This window comes from Hyperolius riggenbachi, chromosome 2 (genome assembly GCF_040937935.1).
Source record: "Hyperolius riggenbachi isolate aHypRig1 chromosome 2, aHypRig1.pri, whole genome shotgun sequence".
NCBI lineage: Eukaryota > Metazoa > Chordata > Amphibia > Anura > Hyperoliidae > Hyperolius > Hyperolius riggenbachi.
In genome coordinates, this window is record NC_090647.1 from 329,243,292 (window position 1) to 329,265,293 (window position 22,002).

The 22,002-nt window shown below is 44.9% G+C and overlaps 1 protein-coding gene across 4 annotated transcripts in view; it reads right to left on the bottom strand.

Annotated features, from left to right (window-relative positions):
* The window catches only part of LOC137546633 (mitogen-activated protein kinase 14), a 91,469-nt gene extending 83,582 nt beyond the window's left edge, over positions 1-7,887 (bottom strand). For all 4 annotated transcript variants that reach the window (XM_068269330.1, XM_068269328.1, XM_068269329.1 and 1 more), the window contains exon 1: positions 7,633-7,887. In XM_068269330.1, coding sequence (XP_068125431.1) covers positions 7,633-7,751 — 119 coding nt within the window. In that variant the 5' untranslated portion in view covers positions 7,752-7,887. The remainder of the gene's footprint in view (positions 1-7,632) is intronic.
* Positions 7,888-22,002: the final 14,115 nt, after the last annotated feature.

Sequence of the window (22,002 nt, forward strand, 5' to 3'; positions counted from 1 at the left end):
ATCACACCTGAGTTCAATTTCTGTAGTCACCCCCAGGCCTGATTACTGCCACACCTGTTTCAATCAAGAAATCACTTAAATATGAGGTATCTGACACAGAGAAGTAGACCAAAAGCACCTCAAAAGCTAGACATCATGCCAAGATCCAAAGAAATTCAGGAACAAATGAGAACAAAAGTACTGTAATTGAGATCTATCAGTCTGGTAAAGGTTATAAACCCATTTCTAAAGCTTTGGGACTCCAGCGAACCACAGTGAGAGCCATTATCCACAAATGGCAAAAACATGGAACAGTGATGAACCTTCCCAGGAGTGGGTGGCCGACCAAAATTACCCCAAGAGCGCAGAGAAAACTCATCCGAGAGGCCACAAAAGACCCCAGGACAACATCTAAAGAACTGCAGGCCTCACTTGCCTCAATTAAAGTCAGTGTTCACAACTCCACCATAAGAAAGAGACTGGGCAAAAACTGCCTGCATGGCAGATATCCAAGGCGCAAACCACTTTTAAGCAAAAAGAACATTAAGGCTCGTCTCAATTTTGCTAAAAAAAAAATCTCAATGATTGCCAAGACTTGTGGGAAAATACCTTGTGGACCGCCGAGACAAAAGTTAAACTTTTTGGAAGGTGCGTGTCCTATTAAATCTGTTGTAGAAGTAACACAGCATTTCAGCAAAAGAACATCATACCAACAGTAAAATATGGTGGTGGTAGTGTGATGGTCTGGGGTTGTTTTGCTGCTTCAGGACCTGGAAGGCTTGCTGTGATAGATGGAACCATGAATTCTACTGTCTACCAAAAAATCCTGAAGAAGAATGTCCGGCCATCTGTTCGTCAATTCAAGCTGAAGCGATCTTGGGTGCTGCAGCAGGACAATGACCCAAAAGACACCAGCAAATCCACCTCTGAATGGCTGAAGAAAAACAAAATGAAGACTTTGGAGTGGCCTAGTCAAAGCCCTGACCTGAATCCTTTTGAGATGTTGTGGCATGACCTTAAAAAGGCAGTTCATGCTAGAAAACCCTCAAATAAAGCTGAATTACAACAATTCTGCAAAGATGAGTGGGCCAAAATTCCTCCAGAGCGCTGTAAAAGACTTGTTGCAAGTTATCGCAAATTCTTGATTGCAGTTATTGCTGCTAAGGGTGGCCCAACCAGTTATTAGGTTGAGGGGGCAATTTCTTTTTCACACAGGGCCATGTAGGTTTTGAGTTTTTTTTTCCACTAAATAATAAAAACCATTAATTAAAACTGCATTTTGTGTTCAATTATGTTATCTTTAACTAATGGTTAACGGTTTTTGATGAGCAGAAACATTTAAGTGTGATAAACATGCAAAAGAATAAGAAATCAGGAAGGGGGCAAATAGTTTTTCACACCACTGTATTTGCTTCATTTTTTTTTTTAAATGCGGTTCCCATTCATTCACTTTAACCACTTAAGGACTGCACTCATAAAACCCCTTAAGGACCAGAGCCTTTTTTTCCATTCAGACCACTGCAGCTTTAACGGTTTATTGCTCGATCATACAACCTACCACCTAAATGAATTTTACCTCCTTTACTTGTCACTAATACAGCTTTCTTTTGGTGCTATTTGATTGCTGCTGCGAGTTTTACTTTTTATTATATTCATCAAAAAAGACATGAATTTTGTCCAAAAAAAATGACTTTACTTTCTGTGCTGACATTTTTCAAATAAAGTAAAATTTCTTATACATTTGAGCGCGAAAGTTATTCTGCTACATGTCTGATAAAAAAAAAAAAAAAAAACACATTGAGTGTATACTGTATTATATTGGTTTGGGTAAAAGTTATAGCGTTTACAAACTATTGGGCAAAAAGTGAATTTTCCCATTTTGAGGCATCTCCTACTTTTCTGAGCACCTGTCATGTTTCATGAGGTGCTAAAATTCCAGGATAGTATAAATACCCCCCAAATGACCACATTTTGGAAAGAAGACATCCCAAAGTATTCACTGAGAGGCAAGGCGAGTTCATAGAAGATTTTATTTTTTGTCACAAGTTAGCGGAAAATGATACTTTGTGACAAAAAAAAAAAAGGGAAAAAAAAGATTCCATTTCTTCTAACTTGCGACAAAAAAAAAATGAAATCTGCCACGGACTCACTATGCTCCTCTCTGAATACCTTGAAGTGTCTACTTTCCAAAATTAGGTCATTTGTGGGGTGTGTTTACTGTCCTGGCATTTTGGTGGGTGCTAAATTGTAAGCACCCCTGTAAAGCCTAAAGGTTCTCATTGGACTTAGGGCCCCTTAGCGCAGTTAGGCTGCAAAAAAGTGCCACACATGTGGTATTGCCGTACTCAGGAGAAGTAGTATAATGTGTTTTGGGGTGTATTTTTACATATACCCATGCTGGGTGGGAGAAATATCTCTGTAAATGACATATATTAGATTTTTTTTTTTTTTACACACAATTGTCCATTTACAGAGAGATTTCTCCCACCCAGCATGGGTATGTGTAAAAACACCCCCCAAAACACATTATAGTACTTCTCCTGAGTACGGCGATATGACATGTGTGACACTTTTTTTGCAGCCTAGGTGCGCTAAGGGGCCCAACGTCCTATTCACAGGTCATTTTGAGGCATTTGTTTTCTAGACTACTCCTCACGGTTTAGGGCCCCTAAAATGCCAGGGCAGTATAGGAACGCCACAAGTGACCCCATTTTAGAAAGAAGACACCCCAAGGTATTCCGTTAGGTGTATGGTGAGTTCATAGAAGAGCTTATTTCTTGTCACAAGTTAGTGAAAAATGAAACTTTGTGGAAAAAATAATAAAAATCAATTTCCGCTAACTTTTGACAAAAAATAAAATCTTCTATGAACGCTTCATACACCTAACAGAATACCTTGGGGTGTCTTTTTTTCTAAAAAGGGGTCACTTGTGGAGTTCCTATACTGCCCTGGCATTTTATGGGCCCAAAACCGTGAGTAGTCTGGAAACCAAATGTCTCAAAATGACTGTTCAGGGGTATAAGCATCTGCAAATTTTGATGGCAGGTGGTCTATGAGGGGGCGAATTTTGTGGAACTGGTCATAAGCAGGGTGGCCTCTTACATGACAGGTTGTATTGGGCCTGATCTGATAGATAGGAGTGCTAGGGGGGTGACAGGAGGTGATTGATGGGTGTCTCAGGGGGTGGTTAGAGGGGAAAATAGATGCAATCAATGCACTGGGGAGCTGATCGGAAGGGGGTCTGAGGGGGATCTGAGGGTTTGGCCGAGTGATCAGGAGCCCACACGGCGAAAATTAGGGCCTGATTTGATGGGTAGGTGTGTTAGGGGGTGACAGTGGCGATTAGTTGGGGAATAGATGCAAGCAATGCACTGGCGAGGTGATCAGGGCTGGGGTCTGAGTGCGTTCTGAGGGTGTGGGCGGGTGATTGGGTGTCCTGGGGCAGATAGGGGTCTAATCTGATGGGTCGCAGTGATAGGGGCTGATTGATGGGTGATCAGTGGGTGATTAGATGGCAGAACAGATGTAAACAATGCACTTTGGAGGTGATCTGAGGGTAGGTCTGGGGCAATCTGATGGTGTGGGTGATCAGATTGCCCGCAAGGGGCAGGTTAGGGGCTGATTGATGGGTCACAGTGACAGGGGGTGATTGATGGGTGATTGACAGGTGATCAGTGGGTTATTACAGGGAAGAACAGATTATATTGCACTGGAGAATTGATAAGGGGGGGTCTGAGGGCAATCTGAGCGTGTGGGCGGGTGATTGGTTGCCCGCAAGGGGCAGATTAGGGTCTATTCTGATGGGTAACAGTGACAGGTGGTGATAGGGGGTGATTGATGGGTAATTAGTGGGTGTTTACAGGAGAGAACAGATGTAAACACTGCACTTGGGAGGTGATCTGATGTCAGATCTGCAGGCGATCTATTGGTGTGGGTGGGTGATCAGATTGCCTGCAAGGGGCAGGTTAGGGGCTGATTGATGGGTGGCAGTGACAGGGGGTGATTGATGGGTGGGTGACAGGTGATCAGGGGGGATAGATGCATACAGTACACAGGGGGGGGGGGGGGGTCTGTGGGGGGTCTGGGGAGAATCTGAGGGGTGGGGGGTTGATCAGGAGTACCCAGGGGGCAGTTTAGGGACTAAAAAAAAAAAATAGCGTTGACAGATAGTGACAGGGAGTGATTGATGGGTGATTAGGGGGGTGATTGGGTGCAAACAGTGGTCTGGGGGTGGGCAGGGGGGGGTCTGAGGGGTGCTGTGGGCGATCAGGGGGCAGATCAGTGTGTTTGGGTGCAGACAACCCGCCGGCGCTTCCGATTGGCCGGCGGGTTGACGTCGCGGGTGGGCGGAGCCTATTGCCGGCGGATGCGCGCGCATCCCAGCGCGCGATCCCCGGCAAAACAGTGCCCCAGGACCTGATGCCATTCTGCGTTACGTGGTCCTGGGGCTGCCACTTTGCCGCCGCCAATATGAAGTAGGCGGTCGGCAAGTGGTTAAAGATTCTGCATGTTTTGCGATATGGTCAAAGAACATGGAAAAAAATAGTGCACTGAATGGTGAAAGACTGCTCATTATTTAAAAGACTCAAATAATTATGCCATTTTGTTAAAACCAGAGCAAGAGTAGCGCAGTTGCCCGATTACAAACTGCACACCAAACAAAATATGAATCCCGGCTGCGTTAACAGCAAAGTCTAATTTAGAAATTAAGCTGCATTAAACAGTCAATTCAACTTTTCATGCAAAAACAAAAAAAAAAAAAAAATGATCGACAGAGACATACTACCAAAACAACATAAAAAAAAAAAAGTGGGAGCGAGGCTGTAGAGAACTATTCCATGCAACTCCTGCTGACAACACTCACAAGCTCATATAAAGGACAACTGTAGTGCGAAGAATATGGAGACTGCCATATTTATTTCCCCTTACACAACATCAGATCCTTACCTAAAAAGAGAGGGAAGCCTCAGGATCCTTTTAAGGCTTCCCTCCCTGCTATGTTGTCCCCCGTCGCTGAGCCCCCCCCCCCCCGAAGATTAGTGACTCTGGGCTCTATTCTCAAAGACTTCCCGCATGCGTTAAAGTACATGCGGGAAGTTTGCGACCAAAATACCGTCAAGTTGGCATTCTCAAAATGTTCCGCATATGGAAAAAGTGTGGAAAAATTTCCGCAAAAGTCGGTATTTTCCGCAATAAAAAAAATCAATTCTCAAAAATGTTCAGGCGCATCATTTCGTCATTAATTACCGATTTTTTTATATGGTAGAGGAAGAAAGCCCTTAAAAAATAGCACCTCCCACAGCAAAATTTGAAAAAGTATAACAAAAATCTTTATTTAACATTGGGTATATTAATAATCACAGTACTGATGATTCAATTAAGAATAAAACCATTTAAAAACCAAGCAAATATTCCAACATGATCCCTGCTGCATATGAAACAATCACTCTAAATGCAATATATTATATAATGACACAATGCTGCTGTCAGATATAAAACCCCACAGTAGGCTCAATATTGAGCCCAACAGGGGGAGAACCCGGGTTCAGTATACAACCTAATGTGATACAAGACCAATAACCACCTGTGAAAAAAAAAAAAAAAAACACACACACAAACAAATATCACATATATAAGATTATGAAATAAAGCGCACAATTGCCATCCAAGTATATAGTAATACTAGTGATAAGATGCCTAGTAAAAAATTAAGGCAAAGGAGCAGCCCATAGGATAAAGGGCATAAAGTAGAGTAGTGCAAAAAGTAGGAGATACTAAGTCCAGAAATGGTGAAGTCAATCTCAGCAGCACAGCAGGGAACAAGGAATCCCCTCAGAGGACAAGATCCCACTAGTTCCGCGAGAGTCACCTCGCTTTATCAACCTTGATAAAGCGAGGTGACTCTCGCGGAACTAGTGGGATCTTGTCCTCTGAGGGGATTCCTTGTTCCCTGCTGTGCTGCTGAGATTGACTTCACCATTTCTGGACTTAGTATCTCCTACTTTTTGCACTACTCCACTTTATGCCCTTTATCCTATGGGCTGCTCCTTTGCCTTAATTTTTTACTAGGCATCTTATCACTAGTATTACTATATACTTGGATGGCAATTGTGCGCTTTATTTCATACTCTTATATATGTGATATTTGTGTGTGTGTGTGTGTGTTTTTTTTTGCACAGGTGGTTATTGGTCTTGCAACCATGCGACCTTTTTACTGCATGATTCCCGCATGAATAATAGCTGTTTCCGCATCTTTTTTCCCGCATGCGGAAAATATTAGTGAATGTGGAAAAAATGCGGGGTTTACCGCTGGCGGAAATGTAGCGGTAAAATTCTGCAGAACTTTTGGCTCTTTGAGAATAGAGCCCAATGCATTGTTACTAATCCTAATGGTGCCGCACAGCTCTTCCTACTCCAGTGTGGCTGCCCAATAGCCAACCCAGCCCACCCATGCACGCGCAGTAACCCGAAGCCGCGGGCTCTGCTGTACTGCGCAATCCCACACCAGGAAGAAAAGCTGTGCAGCCCTGATATGGAAAGGGGCTGCGTTTAACAGCGGGGGGCTGTAGTGGCTGTGGCAAGGGAAGCCTCAATAGGATCCTGAAGCTAAGAGTATGCACACGGTTTTGATCCTGAGCTTTGGCTCAGGATCACTTTAAACAATACTAGTTGCCTGGCAGCCCTGCTGATTTATTTGGCTGCAGTAGTGTCTGAATTTCAACAGAAACAAGCATGCAGCTAATCCAGTCAGATCTGACAATGTCAGAAACATCTGATCTGCTGCATGCTTGTTCAGGGTCTTTGGCTAAAAGTATTGGAGGCAGAGGATCAGCAGGATAGCCAGACAACTGGTATTGCTTATAAAGGAAATAAATATAGCAACCTCCATATACCTCTAACTTCAGTGGTCCTTTAAGTTCTAGCTCAGCCTTCCGGTTTTTTTTTTTAATGCAGTACATTTGCATTACAAAAGCAAAGTCTACTCTATTGCATGTGTGTACTTTTTGCAGAGACCATATAAAAAAAAAAAAAAGTTCCTGACTGACAGCATTAGCTAGTTCAGAATGGCACATCATCTAACCTAGACCACCTCCTCCAGCTGTTCAGTCTAATCGGGCAGCAACTGACATCACACATGAAGCCAGTCTTGCAAACCCAGCAAGCCAGGCAATAAAACATGAGTAATGCAAAAGTGATTTATGTGCATTGCACACAGGTCTGAGCATTGCAAATTATGATACAGTACACATCGCATGCATTAAGAAACATGAGCCTAAACTAGGGCAGCACTGACATAACACACTCGCCATTCAGCTATCTGCACGGAATTACAAAAAGAACACGGAGTAGTGAGCTTCCCTAGGTGTCCGTCCCCCTCCCTTCAGCTGTGCCTGCAGAAGCAGCTTGCAGAACTCGCCCAGCTGCAATGACAAGGAGCCTGCTACAAATGTCATACCGCTGCTATAGAAAACGCTTCCTCCAGCGGATTGCACCCACAATGCACGGCACAGGTCTGGCACCGGTAACCCGGAGAGCGGCAGAGCTGGCTGCAGGCACGTAGGCCTCGCGGTGCAGCCCGGATACAGAGCATGCACTCCCGTCAATGACTCACACATTGCACGCAAGCATGCACGCTGCAGAGCTGCCACTCACCACACAGAGCCGTAAGCCCCGGAGCCTACGGGACTCAGGTTCTGGTAAATGTCGGGCACCTCCCACAGAGTTTTGTTCAGCTCTTGTCGGTAGAAATTATGGGGGGTTATAGAGGACATTGCTGCGGCAACCCCCACCGCTCCTGTAGAGTCAGGCCAATTCCAACCAAATCCTGCAGGCTTCAGTTCCCCGGTAGCAAGTCCGGGGCACTCACTGCCTGATCCCGCGAGATCCCTCGCGCGTTCCCGTAGACAGCCCGCGCGCACACATTGCGCAACCTCCGTTTACTGTTCTGAGCATGCGCATTGTCGCTACGGGTGGAGGTTACTTGTGCAAGTCATACGAAATGAACGCGCGCCCGGTCACCTGATTTGTTCAGTGAAGCACTTGATGGCAGAATGTCATCAGATATCAATGCTAAGCGAGGGTGTTTCCTCCTAGCAGTGTCTCCCATTAGGACAACACCTATACACAGTGTGCTGCTATGGGGGCGGCTGGTGCTGCTATCATGATTGGCTCCTTCGGAATTAATGCAGGATAAGAACAGGAGAATATGAATAGATGTGACAATTTAGGGACTAATAATGCAACATGAAATGAAACCAGCAATTTGTATGTCTCCCATTCAACTCTGGCTATGCACATTTCACTGTCATTCATTCTTACTTTAATAAAGTACTGTAGTAATAAACTGGTAGTAGGACGCCAGTATCTCCACAATGTTCACTTGCTGTAGCCAGTGGTGTAGCTGAGGAACCAAGGGCCCCAGTGTGAGTGTTAAATGGGGCCCTTACCAGGGGAGGACTGGGACCTTTTGGCCTGGGGGGACAACACAAACTAGATGCCCGTCTGACGGCATCCCCAGGCTGACTGCAGAGCTGCGGCGAGGGACATGCTGGGATGGAGGAAGCCCCGGGTAAGTAGCACTTATTTCATTAAAAATGCCTGATAACTCCTTTAAACAACCCCCCCCCACACACACACACACAAACCTACCTACCTGGTGATGCCTAACCCCACTCCTGCCCACCCACCATACAAACTACTTGTCTGGCACCTACCCCCCCCCCCCCCTCCAACTACCTGTTTGACAGTGCCTAACTGCCTGCCTCCCCCCTCCCCTGCCGCCAATCACACCACAAGAAGAAAAAACGTTCCCCCTTAGGCCAGGGTCAGAATGGGGATGATTATCACACACAAAAAAAAAACTCAGAGGGTATTGGCCTGGGCAGAGAATTGAATTTGACAGCAGTAGCAGGCAGGCAGCAAAGTGTGAGTAACTCAGTGACAAGAAGGGAGAAGAAGTACAGAAACAAAATTTATAAAAACCACCTTCTCCTCTGGCGACCTGGACCCGACCTCCTCTATCCGCCTGTCTCCTCAGTCCTACACCTCCTCCTCCTCCACAGCAGCAAGCAGCTATTGGTGGCATCTCCGACTCCCAGCCCCCAGAGTGTCCGACTCCTACAGCCAGCCAGCCAGCCACTCGTAGCCGCAGCTCCAGGCCCCCAGCCCCCCCAGCACAGAAAGCTGAAGAGTGAGACAGCTCACTCCGACGACACCTCAGGCACAGCAGCACAGGGGAGGACTGTGTCCGACTCCTCCAGCCAGCCACTCGCAGTCACAGCTCCAGGCCCCCAGCCCCCCCAGCACAGAAAGCTGAAGAGTGAGACAGCTCACTCCGATGACACCGCAGGCACAGCAGCACGTTGCGGGCGGCAATGGCTCCAGGTGGGGGGCGGAGTCAAGCAGTGTCAACCCACAAGGCCGGAGAGGACCTAAGCTATTTGTGTCCTTGTGCCGCTCACATCCACCGCAGGCGCAGCCACGCACAAGGGCACACCACGGCCGGCCGCCTCAGCCCCTTCTCTGATTGGATACTTCAACTTGCTGGGAAATATCGCGCGAGGTTGCGATCCCCACTGCGAACCTGTCACCTGTGGTATGTCTGCGGCCGCTGCGTATAGCAGCGGCTGGCCCTAATTACTTAAGATTCGGGCGGCCCGGGGGGCAATTGCCCCCCGTCCCCCTGGGCCAGTCCTCCCCTGGCCCTTACGCACTTTATTGGTAGAATTTTTTTTCCAAGGATAACTTCAGTGTAAGGTGCAATCAGCAGAGGGAAACCATTTGGCCGGTGTAGAAAACAATTTTTGCAACTTAATCAGATTTTGCAACCGGTTGCACTTATTTATAGGTATAGCTATCAGAAAGTGCAACCTAACCACTGACTTCAACCTAATCTGTATCAGAAAATGCAACCCAACCAAACCCTATTCTCACACAGAACCCTCCCCTCTTGCTCAACTAATAAAGCTGGCCATACACTAGGCCGATTACCCGCCGATCGACAGCAGATTCGATCACTTGGATCGAATCTGCTGTCAAATCGTAAACGCTAAATTTTGATCGATTTCGTCCCGAAATAGATCGGTCCCGTCGATCGCTCCGTGCGGGAAATTACTGTCGATCGCCCGCGGGTAGGGAGCGCATCGCTAGCGGCGTACGATTGACGCAGGTATACATTACCTGAAGCTGGCTCCTGGCATCTTCTCTGCATCACCTCCCGGCTCCTGGCTGGTATTTTCTCCGCATCAACTTCCGCATCACGGCATCCGTGTATAACTTCCTGTGTCACTGCAGTGACAGCGGAAGTACAAATACAAAAGTACAAATAGAGGGCACTCTATTTGAACTTCCGCTGTCAGAAAGTTATACGCGGATGTCGTGATGCGGAGAAGATGCCCGGGACCAGGCTTCAGGTAATGTATGCGGGGGGGGGGGGGGAGGGACGACAGACAGGCGGCAGCTCAGCAGATGGTGAATCGGTTTCAGGCTGAAATCGATTCACAATCTGTTTGCAGTAAAGGCAGCCATGCGATCCCTCTCTGATCAGATTCGATCTGGGAGGGATCTATCTGTTGGTTGAATCTGATGGCAAATCGATCAGTGTATGGCTACCTTAACCCCCCTGGAGGGAACAATCCTCCCTCTTGCTCAAATAACCCCCCCTGGAGGGAACAATCCCCCCTCTTGCTCCACTGATAACTACACCTGGAGGGAACAATCCCCTCCCCCCCCCCCCCTTGCTTAATTAATAACCTTCCCTGGAGGAAACAATCCCCCCTCTTGCTCAACTAATAACCCCCCCTAGAGGGAACAATCCCCCTTCTAGGTTAATGGGATCCGTGGTTGCAAAAAATTACAGGCGTGTTAACAGAGAGAAGGCACGCCTACGCAGTTATACACTGTCCTCTATGGCGAGTTGCAAAATGTAATGGGTTGCAAAATCGTTCATTACACCTGATCCACACTATAAGCGCATTTCTGAGCGCTTTGTGATTGATTAGTGCTTTTTAAAAATTTCTCCCATTCACTTTCATTAAAATTGCGGTAAAAATCGCAGCGATTTTTCGCGTGCGCGATCGTGACGATTTTTACACGGTTTTTACTGCGATTTTAATGAAAGTGAATGGGAGAAATTTTTAAAAAGCGCTCAGAAAGCACTAATCAATCACAAAGCACTCAGAAAAGCGCTTATAGTGTGGATCCGGCTTAAAGAGAACCAGAGATGAAGCACCCTCTTGTATTTTACCTTATAAATCAGTGGGAACATGACAGTAAACACCTAATCTGCCCTTTGTTTCATTGTTCTCTGTGTAATCTGACTATAATCACCTCTGATAAGAATCCCCGACTGAACAGTCAGCTGACTGAACAGTCAGGCTGCTCCGTCTAGCTTTGCTACAGAAAGATTATAGCTGAGTCTGTCTTCTGTGGTGTTATTTGAAGCCCAAGCCTGCCCCCTTGTGGCTTTGCTATAATGACTCAGCAATAATTATTCCCAGCAAAGCCAGATTTAATTGCTCAGTCTGGGATTCTTGTGACTGCTGATAACAGACACTTTTAGCAGTGAGGATGAAACAGAGAGCATGGTAAGTGTTTTCTCTAATGTTCTTACTGATATACATGGTAAAATACACAAGGGTGCTTCGTCTCTGGTTCCCTTTAAGGGTTTGTTCACACTAGAGGCGTTTTTGGCCTTTTTTCAAGCGCAGACGATTTTTAAAATTGCCCACAACGCTTGTGCAATGAATCTCTATGAGATGGTTCATATCAGCGCAGTTCGTGAGCTGTGCTTTCAGCAAAGCGGTGCCTGTACCATTTTTGAGGCGATTTTGCCACAATGGAAGGTATAGGAAAAACCCCAACGCTCACAAAATCGCTTTGTGCAGCAATTGCGTGAGCGTTTTTAACCACTTAAGCCCACAGGGTTGAAATTTTTTTGCATCTAAGCAACTTTCACCTCCCATTCATTTGCCAATAACTTTATCACTACTCATCACAATTAATGGATCTATATCTTGTTTTTTCCGCCACCAATTAGGCTTTTTGTGGGTGATACACTTTGCTGAAAATTAATTTATTCTAAATCCATTTTAACAGGAATATTAAGAAAGAAATGGAAAAAAATCATTATTTATCAGCTTTTGGCCAATATAGTTTGAAATTCATACATGCTACCATAATTAAAACCCATGTACTTTATTTGCCAATTTGTCCTGCTTATTACACCATTTAAATTATGTACCTATCACAATGTATGGCGCCGATATTTTATTTGGAAGTAAAGGTGCAATTTTTCAATTTGCGTCCATCACTATTTACAAGCCCATAATAAAAAAAAAAATATATTCATATACTCCTTTGACATGCATATTTATAAAGTTCAGACCCTTGGGTAACTATTTATGTTTTTTTTTTTTTTTATTATTGTACATTTTTTTTTTATTAAATATTGTGGGTAATTAGTGGTGTGGGAGGTAAACAGTAATTTTTAATGTAAAAAGTGTGCATGTATAATGTAACATGCATGTGGGTGTAGTTTTACTATTTGGCCACAAGATGGCCACAGTCAAATAGTCCTGGGAGCGATCGAGCTCGCTCCCAGGAAGAAGAAAGAAGACCTGGAACTTTTTTGCACGCAGAAAAGCTGCAGCGTCTGGAGAGACGCTGTCGGCTTTTCTCCGGGGGGATGCGATCAGTGAAAGGGATCTATAATCCCTTTCACTGATCGCTGGGTAAACGGCAGGTAGCGGGAGCGCGCACGGGGGGGGGGGGGGGGGGGGGCCGCGGGAGTGCGCACGACCCGCGGGAGTGCGCACAGCCTAACTGGATGAGAAATCTCGTCCAGTTAGGCTTAAGTGGTTAAGAATAAATACATTGTATTTATTCTTTTCCGGGCCAAAGAGTATAGAAATTACACTCACAAGAGTGAGTTGCTGTAAGAAGCAACCACTAGTAGAGGGATGTAGGGAAGTATCTACCCCACTCGGCCTTGTGTCAGGTGCAGGTCGCAGCTCCAAAAATACCTTCATGGGTTGAATTAGATACTATTTAAAACAGAGCAGGATCATCCACCAGGCAACCTAGGCAAGTGCTTGGGGCCTAGTGGGTGTCAAGAGGCCCAACTGTCCCCTTTGATCCCTCCACTTCAACTTACCAAAAGGACCACAAGGGAACCCCAAATCTACTACCTTGCCTAGGGCACCATTACATCTTAATCCATCTCTGATTTAGAATGAGTCTTCTTCTAGAAGGTAGGATCTCACTTTTCTCTAACGCTTGTTTATATTTTGGAACATACAGTAGCAAGAAAAAGTATGTGAACCCTTTGGAATTATATGTAATGTGATCTGATCTTCATCTAAGTCACAACAATAGACAACCATAGTCAGCTTAACTACTTTGGCCTCCTGGACGTACTAGCTACGCCCAGGAGGCCATGTGCGCGCTCCCGCGGCCGATCGCACGCGTGCACGCGAGCTCCTGGCTGCGGATCGTTAGCCCACAAATCAGTGAATCGGGCTATGGTGCCCGATCACTGATTCCTCTCCCCCGCAGAAAAAGCGACAGCTTCTCTCAGAAGCTACACTTTTTCTGGCTGTTGCGTCCCCCATGCATCCCTCTAAGCGTATGTTACGCTTAGAATGACGTCATGTAAACAAACTCATGGCCGCCATCTTGTGGCCAAAAAGTAAAACTACAACTAAAAGTAAAAAAAAAAAAACTCAACACACATTTACATTATAAAAGTACTGTTTACATCCCACCCTCCCAAAAAATACCCAAATAAAATGTTTAATATAAAAAAAAAACATTACAATAATAAAAAAAAACATGTAAATATTTACCTAAGTGTCTAAACTTTTTAAATATCAATGTAAAGATGAAATATTTCTATATTTTTTTTATTCTAAACTCGTAAATAGTGATAGATGTAAAACGTAAAAAATGCACCTTTATTTCCAAATAAAATATTGTCGCCATACATTGTTAAAGGGACATAATTTTAACGGTGTAATAACCCGGGACATATGGGCAAATACCATACGTGAGTTTTAATTATGGAGGCATGTATTATTTTAAAACTATAATGGCTGAAAACTGAGAAATAAGGATTTTTTTCCCGTTTTTTTCTTATTCTTCCTGTTAAAATGCATTTACAGTAAAGTGGCTCTTGGCAAAATGTACCACCCAAAGAAAGCCTAATTGGTGGCAGAAAAAACAAGATATAGATCAGTTCATTGTGATAAGTAGTGATAAAGTTATAGGCTAATGAATGGGAGGTGAACATTGCTCGGATGCATAAAGTGAAAACGACTGAAGGCTGAAGTGGTTATACTAATACAACACAAATAATTCAATGTTTCCATTTTTTTTTATTAAACACACCATGTTAACATTCACAGTGCAGGTGGAGAAAGTATATGAACCTCTAGACCAGTGGTCCTCAAACTAAGGCCCGCGGGCCGAATTAGGCCCCCCCCCCCCCAAGGCTTTTTCACTGGCCCCCAAACAAAAATGTATAACTTACAGATGTGACCTACTGCACCTTTAACCACTTAACCACCGCCTAACGCCGCTAGGCGGCGGCAGGTCGTAAGTGGAATTACATGTTCGAGCGGCCTTTCCATGTCAGTTCACGGAGGGTGTCTCCGTGAACAGCCGGCGAGCCTTCGATCGTGGCTCGCAGGCGAAATGTAAACACGCGGGGAAGAAATCCCCTGTTTTTGCATCCTACGGCGCTGCTGCACAGCAGCGACGTAAAAGAGATCGGCGATCCTCGGCCTCAGATTGGCCGGGGATCGCCGGCATCTGATAGGCTGAAGCCTATCAGAGGCGGCGCAGGACGAATTGCCGTCCTGTGCCGCCCAGAGAGAGGAGGGGAGGGAGGGAAAGAGAGGGAGGCTGGGAATCGCTGCGGAGGGGGGCTTTGAGGAGCCCCCCCGCTAAACGCAGGTAGCCGGCGGCGATCAGACCCCCACAGCAGGACATCCCCCTAGTGGGGAAAAAAGGGGGGGAAAGTCTGATCGCCCTGCCTGCAACACCTTCAACAAGATCTGTGCTGTGGGCTGGAGAGCCCACCCAGCACATAACTGCAAGAATTGGCCCAGTCCTTAAGTGGTTCGGTGGCCCACATATAAAATAACAGTGCTGGCACCACCCATCCACATGCTGTAGAAGCCGGTGAGCAGTCATTTGCTGGCTTCCAATCCAATTCTGCATCAGGTGACACTGCTGTCCAATTGGTCGGCAGGTTGTCACCTGGGTGTGCTTCACTGTCTGGTGCACAAAGACGTTCTTCAGGCACCGCATGACTAAATGGCTGCTGCTGGGAGTTCTCTCTCCTCCAGGCATGACTGGGGGGAATGAATACCTAGATTCAATGTAATGTTTTTCAACATAATTTTATGTTTGTGCCGGCCCCCCAACAGACTGAAGTATATTGACCCGGCCCTTGACCGAAAAAGTTTGGAGACCCCTGCCCTAGACTAACGACATCTCCAAGAGCTAATTGGAGTGAGGTGTCAGCCAGCTGGAGTCCAATCAATGAAATGAGATTGGAGGTGTTGGTTACAGCTGCCCTGCCCTATAAAAAAAAATCCACAGTGTATGGCTAGCACCGATAGGAGAGATATTTTCAGATGTGCTTTGACTCCACAGATCCGTGCACATCAGATCCCTTAATAGATAGAAGTCCAAACTGAGTCAGCACTGTCTTCCATATAAATAAGCTCTTTTATTGATTAAAAAGCATAATGGTATGCTTTTCCAGCGACAGCTCCTCTGTTTCGGGCATATAGCCCTTTGTCAAGCCAGGCAGCATAGTCATCCCCATGACTATGCTTCCTGATGACTATGCTGCCTGGCTTGACAAAGGGCTATATGCCCAAAACAGCAGAGCTGTCGCTGGAAAAGCTTGCCATTATGCTTTTTCATCAATAAAAGAGCTTATTTACACGGAAGACAGTGCTGACTCAGGGCTGGTGCACACCGAGCGGCTTTTTCAGCGTTTCTGCAGCCACTTGCGGCTGCGGATACGCTTGGTCAATGTATCTCAATGGGGTGGTTCACACCAGAGCGGGAGGCGTTTTGCAGAAACAAATTCTCCCGGGGTGAGGCATTTTTTGGATTGCGGATGCGTTTCTGCCTCAATGTTAAGTATAGGAAAAACGCAAACCGCTCTGAAAAACGCCTGTTCAGAGCGGTTTTGCCGGCGTTTTTGTTACAGAAGCTGTTCAGTAACAGCTTTACTGTAACAATATATGAAATCTTCTACACCAAAACCGCTACACAAAACCGCAAAACGCTAGCTGAAACGCTACAGAAAAAGAAGAAAAAGCGTTTCAAAATCTGCTAGCATTTTGCGGATCTGCTAGCGGTTTTTGGTGTGCACCAGGCCTCAGTTTGGACTTCTATTAACAAAAAAACCACACACACCAGTTTTGGGTTTGCTTTTCCCAAGAAGCATCGCCTGATGTAAATGATGCCTCGCACAAAAGAGCTCTCAGAAGACCTACGATTAAGAATTGTTGACTTGCATGAAGCTGGAAAGGGTTATAAAAGTATCTCCAAAAGCCTTGCAGTTCAACAGTTCACGGTAAGACAAATTGGGCTCTTTTCACAAAGGGCAGTTCAGTAAAATCAATTTGTTTGGTAAATACCTTGTTTGGTATTTTACACTTTTTTCTAAATTCACTTAAAGCGGATCTGAGATGAAAACCTAACTATAACAAGTAACTTGTCTATATATCTTATCTAAAGTTTAGATAGTTTACATAGCAAATCTAGCTGCAAACAGCTTTAATAGAAAACTATTATTTCTTCATGTGATACAATGACAGCAGCCATGTTGTTTGTAAACATTACACAGAGGCAGGCTTATCTGTATCTTGAGCAAAAAACCTTTCTGTATGCTAGAATACAGAATTTCATATCTAAAGGGATGCAGAAAAGCCCTCAAAATTGTCACCTTCCTCTGCTCTAAGACCTGGAACCCACTACAAATCGCAAATCACCAGAGGTTAGGCCTGAACGATTTTAGGAAAATATTGAATTGCACGGTTTCTGACAGAAATTTCGATTCAATTCACGGTTTTTAATACACAACGATGGATCAGCACAGCGATGGTGAGTATGAGACAGGGGTTACATATACAGGGTTAGGGGTTACACCTGCAGAAGTGAATGAAGTGTATGGATGGGGTCAGTGATTGGGGTACAGGGGTTACATAGTTACATAGTTATTTTGGTTGAAAAAAGACATACGTCCATCGAGTTCAACCAGTACAAAGTACAACTCCAGCCCGTCCCCCACATACCCCTGTTGATCCAGAGGAAGGCGAAAAAAACCCCACCAGGCATGGTCCAATTAGCCCCAAATGGGAAAAATTCCTTCCTGACTCCAGATGGCAATCAGATAAAATCCCTGGATCAACATCATTAGGCATAACCTAGTAATTGTAGCCATGGATGTCTTTCAACACAAGGAAAGCATCTAAGCCCCCTTTAAATGCAGGTATAGAGTTTGCCATAACGACTTCCTGTGGCAATGCATTCCACATCTTAACCACTCTTACTGTAAAGAACCCTTTCCTAAATAAATGGCTAAAACGTTTTTCCTCCATGCGCAGCTCATGTCCTCTAGTCCTATGAGAAGGCCTAGGGACAAAAAGCTCATCCGCCAAGCTATTATATTGCCCTCTAATGTATTTATACATGTTAATTAGATCTCCTCTAAGGCGTCTTTTCTCTAGACTAAATAAACCCAGTTTATCTAACCTTTCTTGGTAAGCGAGACCTTCCATCCCACGTATCAATTTTGTAGCTCGTCTCTGCACCTGCTCTAAAACTGCAATATCTTTTTTGTAATGTGGTGCCCAGAACTGAATTCCATATTCCAGATGTGGCCTTACTAGAGAGTTAAACAGGGGCAATATTATGCTAGCATCTCGAGTTTTTATTTCCCTTTTAATGCATCCCAAAATTTTGTTCGCTTTAGCTGCAGCGGCTTGGCATTGAGTATGATTATTTAACTTGTTGTCGATGAGTACTCCTAAGTCCTTCTCCAAGTTTGATGTTCCCAACTGTATCCCATTTATTTTGTATGGTGCTAGACCATTGGTACGACCAAAATGCATGACTTTACATTTGTCAACATTGAATTTCATCTGCCATGTATGTGCCCATATAGCCATCCTATCCAGATCCTGTTGCAATATGACACTATCTTCCTGAGAGTTGATGATTCTGCACAATTTTGTATCATCTGCAAAAATAGCAACATTGCTCACTACTGCATCTACTAGGTCATTAATAAATAAATTGAAGAGCACTGGACCCAGTACAGACCCCTGTGGGACCCCGCTGCTAACAGTCTCCCATTTTGAGTACGATCCATTGACCACAACTCTTTGTTTTCTGTCCATTAGCCAGTTCCCTATCCATGCACACAAACTCTTCCCCAGTCCTTACATCCTCAACTTTTGCACCAGACTTCTGTGGGGAACAGTGTCGAAGGCCTTTGCAAAGTCCAAGTATATCACATCTACAGCATTCCCAATATCCATATTAGCATTCACTACCTCATAAAAGCTGAGCATGTTAGTCAAACAGGACCTGTCTTTAGTAAACCCATGTTGATGCTGAGAAATAAGATTATTTTCTACTATGAAGTCATGTATAGTATCTCTTAGTAACCCCTCAAATAGTTTGCATACAACTGATGTTAAGCTTACAGGTCTATAATTTCCTGGATCAGATTTTTTGCCCTTCTTAAATAATGGGAAAATGTGGGCTGTACGCCAATCCACTGGGACTCTGCTAGTTGCAAAAGAGTCACAAAAGATAAGATAAAGGGGCTTAGCTATAACTGAACTTAATTCTCTTAGGACCCGAGGATGCATGCCATCCGGGCCAGGTGCCTTGTCTATTTTTAATTTATTTAGTCTTGCCTTTACTTCTTCCTGCGTTAAGTATTTAATATTACAGTTAGAAGATTGAGACTCTTCTGCCTCTGTAATTTGCAACAGTGCTGTTTCCTTTGTGAAGACAGAAGCAAAGAAAGCATTTAATAACTCTGCCTTACCTTGGTCATCCACCATTGAGTTCCCACCCTCATCCTTTAGGATTCCTATACAGTCAACCTTTCTTTTTTTAGAGTTGATGTACTTGTAAAACTTTTTTGGGTTAGATTTGATATCCCTAGCGATTTGATTTTCAGCTTCGATCTTTGCCAGCCTAATTTCTTTTTTACAATTTTTATTGCACTCCTTATAATTGCTTAGTGCAGCCTCAGTCCCCTCCTGTTTTAGGACCTTATAGGCATTCTTTTTCCTCTTCATTTTATCCCTAACCTTTCTATTCATCCATAGAGGCCTTTTTTTATTCCTAGACATTTTGTTTCCATATGGGATATACATACTACAATATTGATTGAGAATACGTTTAAAAGCTTGCCATTTCCCTTCAGTGTCGTCCCCTTGTAGTACATTATCCCAGTTCACCAAACTTAGTGCCTGCCTAATTTGATTGAACTTTGCTTTTCTAAAATTCATAGTTTTAGTGGTCCCGCTGCCCCGTGGCCTATCAGTCACCAGATCAAACGTTATCATGTTGTGATCACTATTTCCCAAATGTTCTTGAACCTGCACATTTGATACATTATCTGGTCTATTAGAAATGATCAGATCCAGTAACGCATTCCCCCTAGTTGGTTCCGTTACCATTTGAGTCAAGTAATTGTCCTGTAGTGCTGCCAGAAATCTGCTGCTTTTACCAGAATGGGTAGCCTCAATACCCCAGTCAATGTCTGGAAAGTTGAAGTCGCCCATAATTATGACCTCGTTTTTACTTGCAGCTTTTTCAATCTGCTGTAGTAATCGCAGTTCTGCAGCTTCATTAATAAGAGGTGGTCTGTAGCATACCCCAATAAGCAATTGGCAACTTTTATTTCCACCATGAATATTTACCCAAACGGACTCCACATCTTCGCAATCTTCCTCCATCTCATCGTTGAGGACAGCTGTAAAAGAATTCTTAACAAAGAGACAAACCCCTCCACCTTTTTTCCCTGTTCTATCCCTCCTAAACACATTGTATCCTTTTAAATTAGCTATCCAGTCATGGCTTTCATCCATCCATGTCTCGGTTATTCCCACAATGTCATAGCCTTTGTCATTCAGAATGAACTCTAGTTCGTCTATTTTATTTGCAAGGCTCCGAGCATTGGTTACCATGCACTTTATATTTTTACCAACACATTTACCAATTTTGTTTACACGAAATGGGCTACTTGAATTTTTACCAACCTCCTTAATCTTTACACTGTCCCCACCCCCCATAATGTTAGGCTCCCACTGTCTTTTTACCTTATCTTGTCTACATATTGAGACTTTATCCTCCCGCCTCCCCCCAGATCCTAGTTTAAAATCTCCTCCAACCGTTTAGCCATCTTCTCCCCCAATGCAGCTGCACCCTCCCCATTAAGGTGCAGCCCATCCCTGCTGTAGAACCTGTAGCCGACTGCAAAGTCTGCCCAGTTCTCCAGGAACCCAAACCCTTCCTTCCTACACCAATTTCTCAGCCACTTATTTAACTCCCTAAGCTCCCTCTGTCTCTCAGATGTAGCGCGTGGCACTGGCAGTATTTCAGAGAACACCACCTTGGAGGTCCTTGCTTTAAGTTTATCTCCAAGTACCTGAAAATCATTTTTGAGGACCTTCCATCTCCCACTAACTTTGTCATTGGTGCCAATGTGTACCATGACAGCTGGGTCTTCCCCAGCCCCACCCAATAATCTGTCAATTCTTTCCGCTACATGCCGAACCCGAGCACCCGGGTTACATAAGGATATACAGGGTTAGGGGTTACACCTGCAGAAATGAATGGAGTGTAGGGATGAGGGTCAGTGATTGGGGTACAGGGGTTGCATTAGGATATACACGGTTAGGGGTAACACCTGCAGAGGTGAATGGAGTGTATGGATGAGGGTTAGTGATTGGGGTACAGGGGTTACATATACAGGGTTAGGGGTTACACCTGCAGAAGTGAATGGAGTGTATGGATGGGGTCAGTGATTAGGGTACACTGAGGGGGGGGGGGTTCATGGATGGATGATGTAGTATATTGGGGAGGTGGGGTATTTAGACCCTCCTTGTGTCCTTGTATTTGCTGTACGCTGTATTCAGGTCACATTAGTCAGTGTAATGACTGTGTCTGTAGCAGTGTGTATATTCTGTGTACAGCAGTGTCTGTATTATTATGCACCTCTGTACAGCGCCGTGGACTGTGCTGGCGTTATATATATATATATATATATATATATGTATATGAATATTAGTGATGTATGGAGTGTATAGATGGGGGGTCAGTGATTGGGGAACACTGAGGGGGAGGGGAATTATGGATGGATGATGTAGTATTGGGGGGGAGGGTATAGAGCAGCGTGGTGTCATGTGCGGAGACGCACATCGCTTATGAGGGCGGCGGGGGGCGGACCCATTCAGCAGTGCTTCACCACTCCGGCTCCAGGCAGATTCAGCCAATCACGCGTCTTCATGCGTATGACTCGGTGGCGGCAGGCGGAGCCGCACGGGCCAGCACAGTGGGCGCTGAGCGCCTGGAAACCGGAGGGACTGACGATCCCTAGATCGTCCTTGCTGCAATCGCGGTTTTGGTTTAAAACCGTCGAACAGTTCAGCCCAACCAGAGGTGCTCGGATACCCACTTTTCAAAATCCGAATTGATTCGGATAATCAGATATTCGGATCGGATATCCGAATCCAAAATTTCAGATATCCACGTTCATGCGGATATCCGAACACATCTGGGTAGATTCGGATATCCGAATAGAAAAACCGGAAGTGGGCTTTAAATTGCTTCTAAAACGTCTTTTAGGGTAAATGAGGCATGTAGCATCATGTTTTTTTAAAGGGAAACACTAATTGATTATGTGGGGACTTAAAATCCCCCCCCCCCCCCCAAAAAAAATTGGCTGTCAATTAACATCAGGACTAGGTTCCAGACAGC